The sequence below is a fragment of the Mastigoproctus giganteus genome, chromosome 1 (genome assembly GCF_048544385.1).
Source record: "Mastigoproctus giganteus isolate SK-2022 chromosome 1, ASM4854438v1, whole genome shotgun sequence".
Taxonomy (NCBI): domain Eukaryota; kingdom Metazoa; phylum Arthropoda; class Arachnida; order Uropygi; family Thelyphonidae; genus Mastigoproctus; species Mastigoproctus giganteus.
Window position 1 is genome coordinate 23,520,991 of NC_143575.1, and position 17,068 is coordinate 23,538,058.

General features: G+C 34.9%; 1 protein-coding gene across 1 annotated transcript; it reads left to right on the forward strand.

Moving 5' to 3' along the window:
- The first annotated feature begins 6,522 nt into the window (after positions 1-6,522).
- LOC150090637 (tripartite motif-containing protein 2-like) lies at positions 6,523-8,568 on the forward strand. The gene has a single exon (XM_090386865.1). The coding sequence runs from the start codon at positions 6,523-6,525 to the stop codon at positions 8,566-8,568; it is 2,046 nt and encodes a 681-aa protein (XP_090242991.1).
- Positions 8,569-17,068: the final 8,500 nt, after the last annotated feature.

Genomic DNA, 17,068 nt, shown 5'->3' on the forward strand with positions numbered 1-17,068 from the left:
AAGCACTTCCTACTTCATTTCACAAATATACGTGGTCTCAATTCTAATTTCAACGATGTCCATTTCCACTTGCAGTCTGCCAAACTCCATGTACTTTTTCTGACAGAATCTCCGTTATCGGTTGATTCAACTACTGCTCATCTCAGATGCCCAAATTATTCGCTGTATGATTCCTTTCGGCTCCAAGGTGGTACTTGTACATATGTCCATTCTGATATTCCCTGTGAGAGACTTGGCAATTTGGAATCTCCTCTCTTTGACCTTCTCTGGCTTAAAATCTCTCTACCTCATTGTGTAAAATTCATCAGTTGTCTCTACCATTCTCCCAACTCCACTAATCACTTGGAGCTCTTTGGCTTCCTCTCTTTGCAACTTGGCTTTGTCTAGTCTAACTTTTCAAACAATGAGGTAATTTTCTTTGGTGATTTTAATGTTCACAACCCCAGCTGGCTTCTGCTTTCAAGATGCTGAGGCTTTTGCAATTACTAATGACCTTGCACAGATTGTTCATTTACCTAAAAGAATACCGGACAATCCTAACATTACAGCCAACACGCTTGATCTTTTTCTCACAAACAACCCTAAGTACGCGGTGGTTGAAGTGAATGGTCCCTTAGGCACCTTAGATCACAACTTGGTGATTGTCTCTTCTCCAATGGAGCCTTTATCTCATGGCTATTCCCAACCTCGTATTGTTTGGCCTTACAAGAAAGCAAAATGTGATGACCTGCAAGATTTCTTTTCTTCTTTTCCTTTGTCGGATTACTGTTTCACAACGTCTGATGTCAAAGTTTGCTCAGATCGTGTCAGTGAAGTTAATCTTGTAGGAATGGAATCCTTTATTCCACACTCCACTTTAAAATCTAGTCCTTTATCTAAACCTTGGTTTTCTAATAAATATGCTAAACCTGTTCAAGAGAAGAATGTTATATATCGTAATTGGCTTGTTTCCAATTCTTCACTTTCATTTTCTGCCTACACCAAAGCTTGCAACAATTGTAAAGCAGTTATTAATCAGTCCAAACTAGAGTTTGAACAGGCTCGGAGTAGAAAACTTGCTTCTTGCCCTAATGGTAGCCGAGCATTCTGGTCTCTTGGCAAAGCTATTGGTCGCAACTTTTGCCCATTTCTGCTCCCACCTCTGTCAAAACCAGATGGTTCTGTTGTCACTTCAACCAAGGATAAAGCTGACCTGCTAGCATCCCATTTTACTTCCAAATCATGTATTAATGATCTTGGTAAAACACCTCCCACCATTCCCAACACGCTCCATTCAATGCCTCCTGTGGTCTTCCGTCAAAAGGATATCAGAAGGATTTTGATGAATCTTGATGCTACGAAAGCTCCAGGTCCTGATGGTATTTCTCCACTTGTTCACAAAACCTGTGCTCTTGAACTTACTCCTGTTCTTTGCTGCCCTTTTTCACTTTCTTATTCCAAAGGTGTTTTTCCTTCTGCTTGGAAATTTGCTCATATCCAGCCAGTTCCTAAAAAGGGTGACAAATCCCTCCGATCCAATTATCGTCCCATTGCAATTACTTCTACTCTCTCTAAAGTAATGGAGAAATCAATTAACCGCCAATTCTTAAACTACCTAGAAACCTTCCGTCTGATCAACAATCACCAGTATGGATTCCATCAGTGTCGATCCACTGGTGATATTCTGGCTTATGTTACCCATTTATGGACTAATTCAATGGAAAGGTTCGGTGAAACAGGAGTAGTTGCTCTTGACATCTCAAACGCTTTCGATCGTGTTTGGCATAAAGGTCTTCTAAACAAGCTTCCATCTTATGGTTTGCAAACTGTTTTTAGTAATTGGTTATCCCGTTTTCTCTCTGATCACTCACTGAGGGTGATGGTAGATGGCTCTGTCTTCTAACGCTGTTGTCTCCCAAGGTTCAGTTCTTTTCCTCTTGTATATTAATGACCATCTACCATTGACTGGAAATCCTATCGATAGTTTTGCCAATGATAGCACATTGCATTCCCCTTTCCATTTTGAGAAACTTTGCCCTGTGCAATCAGCTTCAACTTCTCGAATATCCGCTACCAATTCCATAAATGCCGATCTCCAGGTAATTTTCCAGTGGGGAAAAGACAACTTAGTTGATTTCAATCCTTCTAAAACTCAGTCTTGTCTTATATCTCGCAAAAAGGATTATTCTGCTCCTATGCTTATCTTTGGTGACACTCCTATTTCTAGGCAAAATGATATATCTGTTTTGGGAATTACCCTGACTTCTAATGTCTCTTGGCTCAAGCACATTACAAATATTGCTTCCTCTGCATCTAAAAAAACTTTGTTTTCCCTTTCACTCTCGGCGTTACTTTTCTTCCAAACAGCTGTTCACACTGTACAAAATGCCCTGCCATGGAATATTGTTCCCACATGTGGGGCAGTTGCTGCCCCAAATCCTCTGACTTCTAGATTCCATTCAGAAGAGAGCAATTAGGTTAATTAATGACTCCTCTCTAACAGAGTCTCTCTATTTGCTGTCTCATAGACGTACTGTTTCTGCTGCTTGCCTTGTCTACAGATACTTCCCTGGGCACTGTTCTTCTGAATTGGCTTCTATAATTCTTGCTCAGGAATTATGAAGCCAGTTCAGAACTTTCAAAATAGTCTGAACACGTGCCGCCACCAGCCAACATCCATTTACTGTCCAACTTCAAACTCACACAACCAACTTTTCATCTTCCTTGTTTATTCGTTCAACTGCCATTTTCTGGAACGACCTTCCTTCATACGTAATTTCCTAAAACTTACAGTCTACAGAAGTTCAAATCTAATGTCAACAAATATCTTCTTTCGTCTTCTCAACCTCCAACCCAAGCATGGTACTAAGTACTATAGGTTCTAATACCTCTCGTGTTTGGGGTTTTCATAAAAAAAAAAAAAACAGGAACTTTTCTAACAGAGATAAGGAGGTGATTATCCCTTTGTATCAGAAAATGGTCAGGATACACCTTGAGTACTGCATATAGGTCTGGAAGCCTCATTTTTAGGAAAGATGTAGAGGTGCTGGAATGAGTACAGAGAATGCCAATGAGATCGGTGAGAGGAACAAAGGAGTGCACTTACCAAGAATTGCTTAAGTTCTGCAGATTGCAGCATCTGGAGAATAAACACCTGCAAGGTGATCTGGTTGAGGTGCATAGGCTTTGAATGGTTTGAGCAAGCCCAGTGCTGATGGGATCCTTCCTCTTGCTGAGATCACACACTTGAGGGGACAGAAATTCAAATTGTGGAAAGACAGTTGCAGAATAGATGTGTGGAAATTTGCCTTTAGCCAGAGAGCGGTTGGTTTTTCGGAAGAAACTTTCATCTGTTGTGGAAGTTGATAGCTTAATTAAATTCAAGGAAGAACTGGACTAACTTTTGGAGTGAATGGTAGGTGAATTCAGAGTGTGTGTTTTTTTTTTTTTTTTTTTTGGCTGTTGCTGTATAAGCTTGCTTTCTTGCATCATATGCCACTACTAATGCTAACTCCTCCAAGTTTTACAGAAATCTTTCATGTGAAACAGTGTCAAAAGCCTTAAAAAATCCATACTGTGATTTCTGCATAACTCCATTCCTGTTAAGGTGATCCTACAATATTTCTTTAACTGCCGAGTCCATTATTTTCTCTGGAACAGAAGTCGAACTTATAGGTCTGTTACTCACTTCACCCTTTGATTTCCATTTGTGAATAGGAGAGACATTTGCACATCTCTAATCTATAGGACCGCCCCAAAATCTAAGGATGCTCCCATACTTATGGCCAAAGGTTTGCTTACCCTTTTGCTGCCATTCTTAATAATCACAAAATCATCTAGTTTCCAGTTATAATTTGGTATCCCTCTGCCATTCTTAATAATCACAAAATTATCTAGTTTCCAGTTATAATTTGGTATCTCTCTGGTATTTCCCACCTCTAAAAATTTCTTCACAGGTAAGTGTAGATGAAAAATATTCAATTTGTTAGCAACCTAAACAGAATAATCAACAGTTGTGCTATTTGTATTTAGTGGGTCAGTGTAGTTCATCCATTTCCTTCGTGTTAACATAAGTAAAGAAGTGTTTGCCGCTTTTCTTTGCATTCCTTTTCAGACACATTTTTTGTTATCTTCCTTAGCTTGATAAGGAAGATTACAAAAAGTGACTTGATATTAGACTAGTTTATGCATACTATATGTTTGTATGTCTCCTGATACCATATAATCATCCCATGCCTTTTCTTTCTTTGCTACTAGTCTCATTAGTTCATCCAATGTCCATTTATGTTTAAACCTTGGAGAGTAACTCTTATTCTGTATAAAAAGCTTAATATTTTCTGTGTTTACTTCCCTGAACTGTCCATTTAGAATTTTTGTTTGGTAACATGAACAGTGTGTCCCACTAAAAGGAATTGAAAAAAGTAAAAAGTAGGACCTGTGTTGTAATGTGTTTTTTTTTTTTTTTTTTTAATCTTTCATAAATAAATTAGTTCTTCTCTCCCTTAATTCAATTCTTGTGGTACTTTTGGAATAAATTACAGGTAACTATATATTTAAGTTGATAAATACCAAGGTTAATGAACTGATTGTTCTATTATATTTATAACAAAGGTAATTACTACATCTGTTTATTAGAAGTATTACAATTGAATCAAACAGAAATAGAATAAAAGTATAACGTAAGTACACATGTAACAAATGGAATAGAAATAAATGAAAATGACATGATTTTTACATGGCACAAGAAATGAAATAATAGAATAACTTATTAATGTGATTTTTGGACTTGCTACATTTTTCACCAGTACAAGAGGTGATAATTTAATTCATGGTCTGGTGCAAGATCTTATCTTAATTGTCATCATCTGAATCTTCTGTGGATTTCTCCTTCTCAAAATACTCTCCCTTTAACTTTACACACTTTCACCACCATTATTGTTACCCACACATTAAATGCTTCTTGCAACCATTTTTCGAAAGACTACGAAGTGCTTCCATTGTGGCTCTGCGAGCATCGTTTTGTCGAACATGAACCGCTTGGCTTTCAGAGCTTTCTTCAGACTTAGGAACAGGAAGAAATCACACGAGGCTAAGTCTGGTGAATAAGGAGGCTGTGGCAGAACTTCAGCACCTGTGGCAGTGATCACTGCCTGCACAATATTAGCCGTATGGGGCCTGGCATTGTCTTAATGGAGAAACCACTTCACACTGGAAAGTTCTGTCACATCAGAATATGGCTGTCCTACCAAGACACTCATTACCATATGCTTCATTCATCTCTTTAACTGTTTCCGATGCATTTAAGCCCCGTCTGACACAATAATGACTCACATATCGCTGTTCAATCTGTATGTCTGACATGATACTTGCTTCAAAATGATCATCAGTGACACGCAGCTAAAAAAAAACTCTCTTCATGCAATACTAGCTTGACAAGTACTGGCACACAGAGTCTGCTCAGTAGTGATCAGGGAGAGTGCCTCTAGAAGCAGTTATGGAAAGTTTGTGCATTAAACGTAAAATCTTGCACCAGTCCACAAATTAAATTATCACACCTCGTATATTTTATTAAACATTCCATTCTGGAAAACAGCTGTTCACATTTATAAATGCTCCTGATCAAGGAGATTTTAGAGATTGTTGATTTGGAAGATAATATGAAAGGAAATATAACTGCTCTCATTTTGTGAGACTTTCTATACTGTGAACTGGTATAGAATTTTAATTTTTAAGGCAGTTTGAATGTTGAATTCATATGGCACTACTTATACCACATATTAAAAAATGTTGGACAATTACAACAGTATGGGTGTTGCAATTGTCGAGTATGGAGGCAGAATTTGAACCTACAACCTTTTACCAGGGTGCATCAGTAATTTTGACCTTATTGTGTCATGCCTGTAGAAGATAAAATATATATGAAATAATAAGGTCAAAGTCAACATTAAAAAAAATCCTTATTGTGTCAACAGATGTGACACAATAAGGTACACATTTGTGGGCTGAAAAATATGGAATTATTTGATAAAGTCTGTTCCCTCCCCTCTATCCTAGATTGACTATTACCCCAACTGAAGAGGCCTTTAGAAATTCCTCCAGTTTACGATGGGACTTGAATGTAGACCTTTCCAAATGAGTGACAAATGGTCAAATGCCATACTGTCATGGAAAAATGTTCCAAGGCCCCATGTTGCCATGGGTTTCTAGACCCACCAGTTAGATTTACTCTTCTAAATCTCATTAATCGTATGTTCAAATTCTCTATATTAAATAAAGAATCCATTTTATGTAAGACATAGTCTTTATTTTTAGTTGACGTTCTCTGTGTTATTGTATTGCTTAATTCATTTTGGATTTTTTGGGATGATTTTATTTGGAAGACTTAAAATAAAGATGTTTGGTTCATGAAAGAATTTTAGATTCACAAGTTGTATATGAGAATGACTTTTCTATATATATTTTTTATACATTTTTGATTATGTTAAAAATATTTATATTTTTTATTTATTTATTTTTTTTTTCAGATTGAACTCAAATGAAAAAATGATGACATCAACACTAGTTGAAACAGTATCCATCAACTACGAAGATTTTAGTGAAAGTTTTTTAACCTGTGGTACATGTCTTTGTACATATGATGGCCAGGAACATACTCCAAAGCTATTGCTTTGTTCTCATACTGTTTGTCGAAGTTGCTTAGAAAGAATTGCTGCAGGAACAGGAGTAAGGGATGCTGGATCATTCCGATGCCCGATATGCCGAGAAACTATACCCCTTCCTCGGGGTGGGGTAAGTGCATTGCCGCCAAGTTTTTTAGTTAACCAACTACTAGATCTTATGTCACGACAACGACGAGAAGTAGTTCCTAAGTGTTCAGCTCATCCTTCTCAAGAGCTTTTATTTTGTGAAACATGTGACTGTGTATTCTGTTGTTTGTGTACCAATGGTGTTCACGATAACAGTGCTGAAAGCTGCCAGCATACTGTTATTCCATTTTCTATTGCAATCAAACGGATGTCAGAAATACTTCTTTATAAAGCTCATTTATGTATAAGCAAACTAAGCAAAGCAGCTGAGAATGTTAATGATGAGATTACCAAGTTGGATCAGAATGCAGAAGAAATGTTTGAAATGATTAATCGTTCATTTCAAGAAGTTACCAATATGGTTGAAAGTAGAAGACAAGATCTTTTGAGTACAGTTAAAAAATTGAGGGGCAACAAAAAGAAAATACTGGAAGATCAGTTGTCAATTATCCAGGCAGAAAAGGAAAAAGTAGAAGAACAGTGCAATGGTTTACAGTATCAAGTAGAAGTAAGAAACATTACAAATAAAATTAGTGATCTTAATGAAAAGCTTGATAAGGTAAACAATCTTATGGAACCAAGAGAAAATGCATTTTTGAAATATGAATATGATCAAAACAGTTCATTTTCTGATATAGAACATTCCCTTGAAGTATTTGGTAGTGTTCATACCAGCACTACATTTCCTGCTTTGTGCACTGCTTCAATTGATCCATGTTCTGCACACCTTGAGGCAACTGCTATCATAAGAGCATTTGATTACCATGGAAGCTTCCAAATGACTGGAGGTGATCCTATAACTGTAGATCTACATTATGAAAATGGAGATCAAGTCAAAACAAGAGTGATTGACAAATGCAATGGTACGTATGAAATAAAATTTTTTCCTGAACAACCAGGAGGATACAAGCTTCATGTAAGCATATTTGATAGACCAGTCCGAGATGATCCATTTCATTTTGTTGCTTCTGAACATATCAATCCTGTGTGTCAATTTGGAAGTAGAGGGAGTGAAGAACTGAATCTTTTACAGCCTGTTGGAATTGTTGCCATGTCTGCTGAAAAAATATTTGTGCTAGACACAGGTAATAGTAGAATAAAAGTTTTAACTCCAGAGCTGGACTTTGAGAGTCACATTGAAGGAGTGGGTTTGGAAGAGCGAGGCGGAACAGGCATTGCCATAACACCTAACAATACATTACTAGTCATAAATTGGAGGACTAGGCGCGTCACAGAAATTAGTTTTGATGGCCAAATGTTAAATAACTTCACCCATTCTGAATTTGTTGAGCCAATTGATATTGCGGTAAATAGCAAAGGCCAGATTCATGTTGCCGACAATGGTACAAATTGTGTTTTTGTATTAGAATCCTCAGGAAAATTAATTAACAAAATTGGAAAGAAAGGAAATGAAGCTGGTCAGCTTTCACTCATCAGTGCTGTAGCAATTGGACCTCAAGATGAAGTCCTAGTTGCTGATTCTCGTATTAATGTGTTCAGCCCAAACGGGCAGTTTCTTAGAGATATCTATTCTGAAGGCAAAGGTAAAGGCCGTTATGGGGGTCTGATATACGATGGCAAAGGCAATCTTCTAGCAACCCGATGTGAAAAGTCCAAAAATTGTATTCAGATATTCAGCTTCTTCTCTGGTCAGTTGCAGTTCTCCATTGATAGCTTTGATGCCAAATTAAAGAGGCCTAGTGGGCTTGCAGTTACTGGAAGCTGTCATGTTTTAGTGGTGGATTTGGGAAATGATTGTGTCAAGAAATACAGGTATATGTAAATATTGTGTTCATAATTGTAGTTAAAGGAATTATTGGAAAGTGTAGTCTGTATAGTAACAAAGGACAGTTACAGGAGTAATAGTATATTCAACTACTACATATGCTATGTTCTATGCAGTTAGCAAACTTATTAAATCTATTCAGAATAGTTTGCTAAAATGCAAAGGGAGCCAAAAAGAAGTAAAGAAAGATTTTTTTTTTTTTTTTTCTTTCATATTTATCTTTTCTAGATAAGTTAGTTCAACAATTTATTAGTACAAGTGACCTTTTTTTTTTGCATAAAAGTTTTTTTTTTTTTTTTTTTGTGGCTGTTGAGGAATGTAAAAATGATACAGCTAGTCAGAAACTGAAATATTTCTTAAATATAAAGGGAAGTATATATATTATGTCTATTTTTTCCCCTCTCCCCATATATACTCATGCTGAAATTCTGTATTTTGAATATTATCATGTTTTTAGTCACACGTTGAGTACTTTGTTATATCATTTTTGTTTTTTAAACACCAGGTAAGATGTCAGACCAGCCACAAAAAAATTAAGTGTGGAGAATGTGACTAATTTGAAATAAATCTTATTTATTATAAAATTTCAATTAACATTGGAGAGGGATTCCATAAATAAGATTAACAGAAAAAACAAGTTGAAAAAATTGGTGCTTTTATCGGAAATGTTATACAATTTTTTTTTTATATTACAAATTTAGTATTATCCTGCCAATATTTATGTCAAGATTTAAGAAATAAGCAACTGCTTTATAATTTAACAGCTTTATAATTTAACAAAAGTGTACTAATTTTTATGCAATATTCTGTCCAAATAGTGATGGATAGTATTGTTACCTGTGTATTCCAATCAGGTGATTTTCTAGAAAGGTTTGCATTTTGTTGTGTACTTAATAATTAGGTACATGTTGTAAATTGTTGTTTAAAACCAGCAATGGTTATATTCATTGTTTTGTTCTCTCAGGATATGATTTTAGGATAAATCTTTAGTTATATTGTAAATTCATTTTGCCATACAGCAGTAGAAGAGTTCTTTTGACCTCCCCCCCCCATGCTATAAAGCAAGATATACCTTGCTTATTATTATGATAGTGTATAATAAATTAAATTTTATAAGCTCATTTTATAGGATAAACCAGAAGAATATCATCACATCAGTACATTCCTGCCAAAGAATATTTAGCATCCTTAAGATGAATCCATAGAAGGCTATAGGTGTTCGATAAGCTATTGCAGCATTTCTCAACCATTTTAATAATGTGGCCCACCTAAACTTCAAAGAATTTCTTGCAGCCCACCTAGAACATATATTGTGTATATATTCTTGGAAAAATAAGTATATTTAAGTTATAAACATTTAAGAAAATGGAAAATCAATAAAGGATTATTTATCTATATATTTTAATTATTAAAAAATATATATTAAATATTTTTAATAAATCTGAACTTTTCAGAATCCACTTAATTTTTTCATGCTCTTTACTGGTTGAGAAACCTGGGCTACCATATGCATCTATAACACATGAACTGCAATATATCATATCTGAAAAGCATCAATACTTATGTTGGATCTGGTTTGTAGAAAGGGGAGAGTCTTACACACCATTGATTCAACAACCTATTCGTGAATTTGACCTCTCAAATGAATGCCTTAATAATAGATTCATTAACATTTTGATGTCTAAATCATTAACACTTGGAATTTAAATTTAAAAAGCATATGTTACTGCTTCTTTTTTGATATCTATGGTAAAACTGATTTATATCCTACCTGCAGCCTTTTTATATCCATACAAAAGGACTAAGCAAAATATAAGTCGGTTTTTAAATTTATTCTAAGTGTTAACTCCTCAATTTTATTGCAACTAGAGGTTTCATTGTTCTGGCAGATTCATCAGCACTTTGCTATAACTTGCAAAGTTTGCAAATAACCTAATTGTAACTTAGATACTAATAGTTTAACTTGTGCTTATAGTGTATTTGTAAATTCCATCTGTAATAACATACAAGTCAATTTGGCAAAAGACACTGTTGATAAGAAACAAAGGTTTATTATATAAAATAAACACCTGTTCCAATCTATCACTCAGAACTTATGTATTTCTTTGTGCAATTTTATGTGGTATTGGTTATGCTTGTCAGGCATGAGAGTGCATAAGCACAGACATGCTTTCAGTGACCAGGATTCAAGCCCAAGATCTGCTAAATATAATGCTGTTTCTTGTAATCTCTCTATATTGTGAACTCCTTTGATCGTGTGGCCATCCCAGAGCATAAACAGAATTTATTTATTTTATTTATTTATAAGCATTACTCTTGTATTCGTTCATTATGGCAAATGAGGTTTAACATCAACAAATGTAAAGTGCTGCATATGGGAAACAGTAACCCCAGAGCAACGTATCAACTCTGCGGTACTACACTGACAGTGGTGGAGAATGAAAAGGACCTGGGGGTAATTGTGCAGGCAGATATGAAGTTCTCTGAGCAGTGCAGACGAGCTGCAAGAGTAGCTCATGGTGTTTTGTCAATGATATACAGGAATTTTTCTAGCAGGGATAAGGAGGTGATTATTCCCTTGTATAAGGCAATGGTAAGGCCACATCTTGAGTACTGTATACAGGTCTGGAGGCCTCATTTCAAGAAGGATGTAGAGCTGCTGGAACGGGTACAGAGAAGGGCAACAAGATTAGTAAATGGAACAAAGGGTTGCTCTTACGAAGAAAGGCTTAAGTTTTGCAAATTACAGAGTCTGGAGACTAGGCACCGGCGAGGTGATCTGATAGAGGTGTATAAGGCTTTGAATGGTTTGAGCATGCTCAATGCCAATGGGATTCTTCATCTTTCTCAGAATAATCACCTCAGAGGGCATAAATTCAAATTGAGGAAGGACGGATGTCGGATAGATGTGCGGAAATTTGCCTTTGGCCAGCGGGTGGTTGGTTGGTGGAACCGACTTCCATCACTGGTTGTTGAAGTTGATAGCCTAAACAAATTTAAAGCTCAACTGGACAGGTATTTCGAACGAACGGAGGGGTGAAATGGGAGTGGGTTTTTTTTTTTTTTTTTGTTTTTTTTTTTGGCTGATGCTGAATAAGCTTGCTTTCTTGCATCATATGCCTCTGCTAATGCTAATGCTAATTATTTATAACTTTATTCTTTGATAATATAAAAATAAGTAATGTTTGTAACCAAATATCTAGTTTTCTTATGTTTTTGTAAAGATTTTAACTTTGTCATTAACCAGTGTGCTCATTTGGTAAGTATTATATCTTTATTTAAACAATTGCTTTTTGTTCTAGTATATGTCAACCATTGAAGCATTAAAAAATCATCTAAAATTGAGGTCAGCTTTATGTCAGGTATAAAATCCTAAAATAAAAAAAATCATGAAAATAATTCATGGGATGTATCAGGATTGTGCTTTTTGGCTTATTTTTCAAGATTTCCAATTTTCGATGTGGAAACATCCATAGCGGCACTTAATAATGGAATGATTGTAGCAGAAATGCAAATGTTGTAGTCAAATATTTGTATTGTTACAGTCATACTAAGGAAGTATGATTGTGACATCACAATCATACTTATGATCGTGCCAATGTAGTCTCGATGTCACAGTCATACTATTCTAGATTTTGCTAACCTTTTCCAAGCTAAGGATGTTTTCACATAAAACATCTTTTGTGCATACAGGGTGGCGCCTCCATAGCCAGGTGGGAAGGAGCAGCAGCGCGTAGCATACGCTTCTTGATTAGACAGGCGTTCGAGCCCATCACCACCAAATACGGAGGATGCGGAAAGGTCAGGGAATGACCACCGCATATCCCGGAGCAATATGGCCTTAGTTGCTAATGCTCCAAAACAACCAACCAACTAACTCGTGCATACAGGGTACATATGATTTAATTTTTTTATAGTAATTGCATTTCCATAGTGAGGCATTGTTTACAAAGCAACCAATTTGTAGTACAATACCAAAGGGCAACAAGTACTGACTCTAGCGTGTTTAGTACCATGTACACACACGTAGCAACAATAAGAGTGATGTCACGTCATCACCATGTGAATCACTCTTACTGTTGTGATCTTCAATATAAGGGAGTACCGTGTGTGCATACTGCTTTCTTTAGAGTTTACTGTGCAATGTGATAAAATTTCGTAACATGGACTTTTAAAAGAAAGAGCAGATATAATTGAATTTTAAAAAAGTAACAGTGTTCTTAATGTAGATTTTGTTATAATACACCACTTCAAGATACAAGCAATGTCTGAAAAAGGGGTGGGGGAATTAGCTTATACAGCCAATTAAAAAAATATATAAGTTGACTTAGATGCCGAAATATATGTTATTCAACTTCTTAATATATGAATTACTTATATTTGGATGCTGTTACTGGTACCAAAACATGTTATCAATTTAGTGAAGAGAGAGAGTTTAACAAATATCTTTTTCCTCAATACCAGTTGTTATAAAGAAACATTATTCTCATTTTAAAACCTATTTTTCCATCCCACACACAGTGATAACACTCAAAGTGCTGTTTCATGTTCTTACTATAAATTGAAGTTTGTCCTCCATTCTGCTGCACTGCAGATGACTTTGTCAGCTTCCTCAAGGAACCCTTTAACATCAGGTGTGTGAGGAATTAAAATAATCCCTTGTGTTTTAAGTTCCTGTCTTGCTGGGAGCTTTTCTATGTTTAACTTAAAAGTATATTTGTTTTGGCAATGATCTAGTTTCTTTACCTGCTCTCAAAATGCTTAAAAACAATCGGCAGTCATAACGACACTGTTTCTGGTTGGTCTCAGCAGTTTGAAACACCCCGTTATAAATAAATAAATGTTTTGTTTATACTCCTGCATGAACACATTATTCAGGAGCCAATCATGCAAGAAAATGAAAAACTACAGACAAAAAAGTAGTCTAGTTACTTGCATCATATCCAGTCACTAGAACCAGTATTCTACATTGTTTATAAAGTAGAAGAGTGCCACCGTTGAAGGATGATGCTAAAACTAATTTGGTGTGCCTGTAGTATGCATACCAAAAAAACCTTAAATTTTTTTTAAAATTAATTTATCCCAAAAAAAAAAAAAAAGGGGGTAAATACTTCATATTTTTTTTATAAAAAAAGGCAAGGAATAGTTTAAAACAGTGCACTTCATGATTGTTTTTTCTTTATTCTAATACTATATTGGATAAAAAAATATAAAATTTCTGGTAGAAAGCATTCCTGTTATCCAAAAGAAATCTATTTCTTGGACTGCCTCACTTCTAATGCTTGATGATGCAAAACAAGTGTAATCAAAGCTGAAACAAAAAATCATAAAAAAACAGGAATAGGTAAGGTAAGCAGCACACTTGAATACAAAAATGGCACCATAAAGAATTTTATATAATCTGTTATAATAATCAATGATGTAGATCAAAATCAAAAGAAAATACTGTTAAATAAAATTCATACACTCTGCTATGTTCCATATGTCATCTTTCTGATGATTGGCGCCTCTGTAGCCAGGTGGGCAGGAGCAGTAGTGCGTAGCACACGCTTCTTGATTAGACCGGAGTTCGAGCCTGTGACCACCAAATATGGAGGATGCGGAAAGGTCAGGGAATGACCACCGCATATCCCCGGAGCAACATGGCCTTAGTTGCTAATGCTCCTAAAAAAAAAACACAAATAACAATAACAAACTTTCTGATGACAATGAAGGCCGAAGTTGATTGTTCAACTTAGAGAGAAATACTGTTATCTGTGGTTATACCTAAGTTGCTAATTTCAATTTTAAATTGTAAAGCACCTCCTGAAACAGCAAATCCACTATATATTTAAAAATTTGAGCTATATGGCTTCTCATCTGGTAGATGCATTTTTTGAGTGAACAGCCAAGTGGAGTATGGAAGTAAAATTTTCATTTAAATACATACACATTAAGTGCACCTTTAACCCCTAGAACTGGGCTGCTTTTCCTTGTTAAGTACAGAACAATATAGGATTTCAGGATATTTTTTATGCAAAAGAATAATGAAATAAAATTTGTATGCTTTACTCTGTTCAGTATCAGTAATGGAAATCTTCCTCTCCCACTGAAGGCTGAAACTAAATACTGGATGCTGATGAGAAGCCAGTTAACTTCAAGGGAGCTGCCCTGAAAGTACAGTGGATTTGTCTTTTCAGGTTATGCTATATAATTTAAAAAAGATTTTAGCAACTTAAGCAGAACTGTGAATAATGGTATTTGTTTTTAAATAGAATACAGGCTCAAGACTTAAGGTCAAATGCTCGTCTTCAGTGGGAGCAGAAGGATCCTCATGATCAAAATTGAATGTGTTAAAGCATCCAAATTTACTTGCCTTCAGCTACTGGGCAAAAATCAACCACAATCAACCTTGCCTTCAGCCAGTGAGCAAACGTTCGTTTGTTGTAGTGGAAGTTGGTAGTTTGAATAAATTCAAGAACTAAAATTATTGGAGAGGATGGACAGGTGATGTGGGAAGTTTTTTTTTTTTTTTTTGTCTGACACTTAATATGATTGCTTTCTTGCATCATCTGTAGTGAATATTAGAGGGATACTAAAATTAACACTAATGTCATTTTAATAGATATTAAAATTTGTCTTTTTTTTTTTTTTTTTTTTGTGATGTAGCCAGTATACCAGAATTAATAAAAAAAAATAATGATAAATGAAAAAATTAGATGAATATAGAAAAAAAAATAATAATAATAATAATCTTAAAAACTGTTGCAATTATTAACTGTTGGCATTTTCTATTTATTATTTATACTCTGGCAAGATCACCAGTTCAGAGCAGATTCCAATTAATCATTTTATAACAAGTATAATCATATTTAGCAGTCATGCAGTCTTGAATCATGGTCCACTCAAACGTATGATGCTTGCAATCATCAAGCCATATGATGCAACATTATAAATGTTGTGAGAGTTGTATTTTTAAAATTTCATAAAAAATAACTAAGGTGGATGTGAATTTGTTATTATAAATTTTCGAAGTGTGTACTGTTCCTTATTAACAGAAAATAATTCAATTCAATTAGAAATATATATCTGTTTGCTGTATGAGAATTTAAAGTTGTGTAAAAATTGCTAGGAAAAAAAATCCATTTTAGTTATGAAATTTTATTTCAGAAAATATCTGCTAGTAATCTGAAAATGAAATGTAATTAGAGTAATATAATTATTGGTAACCAGTAAACAAAAACAAATAAGACATTGAAAAAACTATGTTGTAAAGATTTAAGCCTTGGGAATTGCCACATTATCATGTTAATGTATATCATGGGCTCATTCACAGGTTACTAGGGAATTCAGTGTTTGCCTAAACACACACACTCAGTATTCTCTCACACACACAAAGTATTTCGAATGCAGCAAGTTCCATTACTGACTATTAATTTCAGGAGTGTGTGGACGTGTGCTAATATTCTTCTGGGATAATATCTTGTGTATTTGAATGGATTCTAATACATATCTGTGGATTGTACATTTTTATAACTTATCACTACAGTTGTAATGTATAGACATTGTGTGTGTGTTTTTTCCCCTTTTTTTTGTCTACTGTAATTAAGATTTCCACTCATTTTTAATTTGTTTTCAAGTATTATAAACTCTACCAGTGACTTGGTTTTTCTTCGCTGAAACCTTACTTGATCTTTATTAAAAAAAAAATCTGTACTCTGTTTATTAGCCAGTAATTTTTTTCAGACAGTTCTCGATACTGTTGAGTTTAAAAAATGTCAAATGGATTCTCAAATTCCGTACCATCTTCATTAGCAGAAAATTCATTCAATTCGTTGTCAGAAGTGAGTGAGAAAAACATCATCAGCAGTAAGACCTTTTCACATACCTGCCATTTTAAAATGTATTGTCTAGTACATACCCACTTTTATTTATGGTTTTAAATGCTGCATAAGTGTAAAAATAGTTTTCTAAGGTTTTCAGACTAGAACAACCTTCCAGGAGTGTTTAGCTCCAGATCCTAGAACATGTGAACCTTTTGCTTCACAGAAAATCTTACCTTTGAAAAGAAATACACCCCAGGGAGGTCCCTGGAGTATACATTAGGGGGAGTTTTTAGTTGTGGCTAGCAACTTTCTCATTAATGAAGCTTTTAGATCAACCTTTTAGTACCATTGGTACATACTCAGTTTCCACCTTTGTAACGTAGGCTGCATAATTTTTTTTTTCATGATATCAGTTTTATACGATATGTTTTAAGATTATTTTATTTGGATGTAGAATGTTCATAACCATATTACTTTTATAGACAAAATAGAAAACAATGAAAATATAACCTACTGTAGAATATTAAAATCCATACCTGCTTTCACATTAGTCTTTGTGTTTACTTTGACTTACTGTCCTCCTTCCCCATAAAATTCAATATAAATTAAACCCTTCCCTTTTGATTACAATAGCTGGTTTGGTATTACTTGTTTCTCTGTGTTTTGTCTCTCACTCTCATTTTTGGTATATA

What these genes read in the sequence shown, in the direction of transcription:
- LOC150090637 (XM_090386865.1), top strand. Translation starts at nt 6,523, where the DNA reads ATGATGACATCAACACTAGTTGAAACAGTATCCATCAACTACGAAGAT.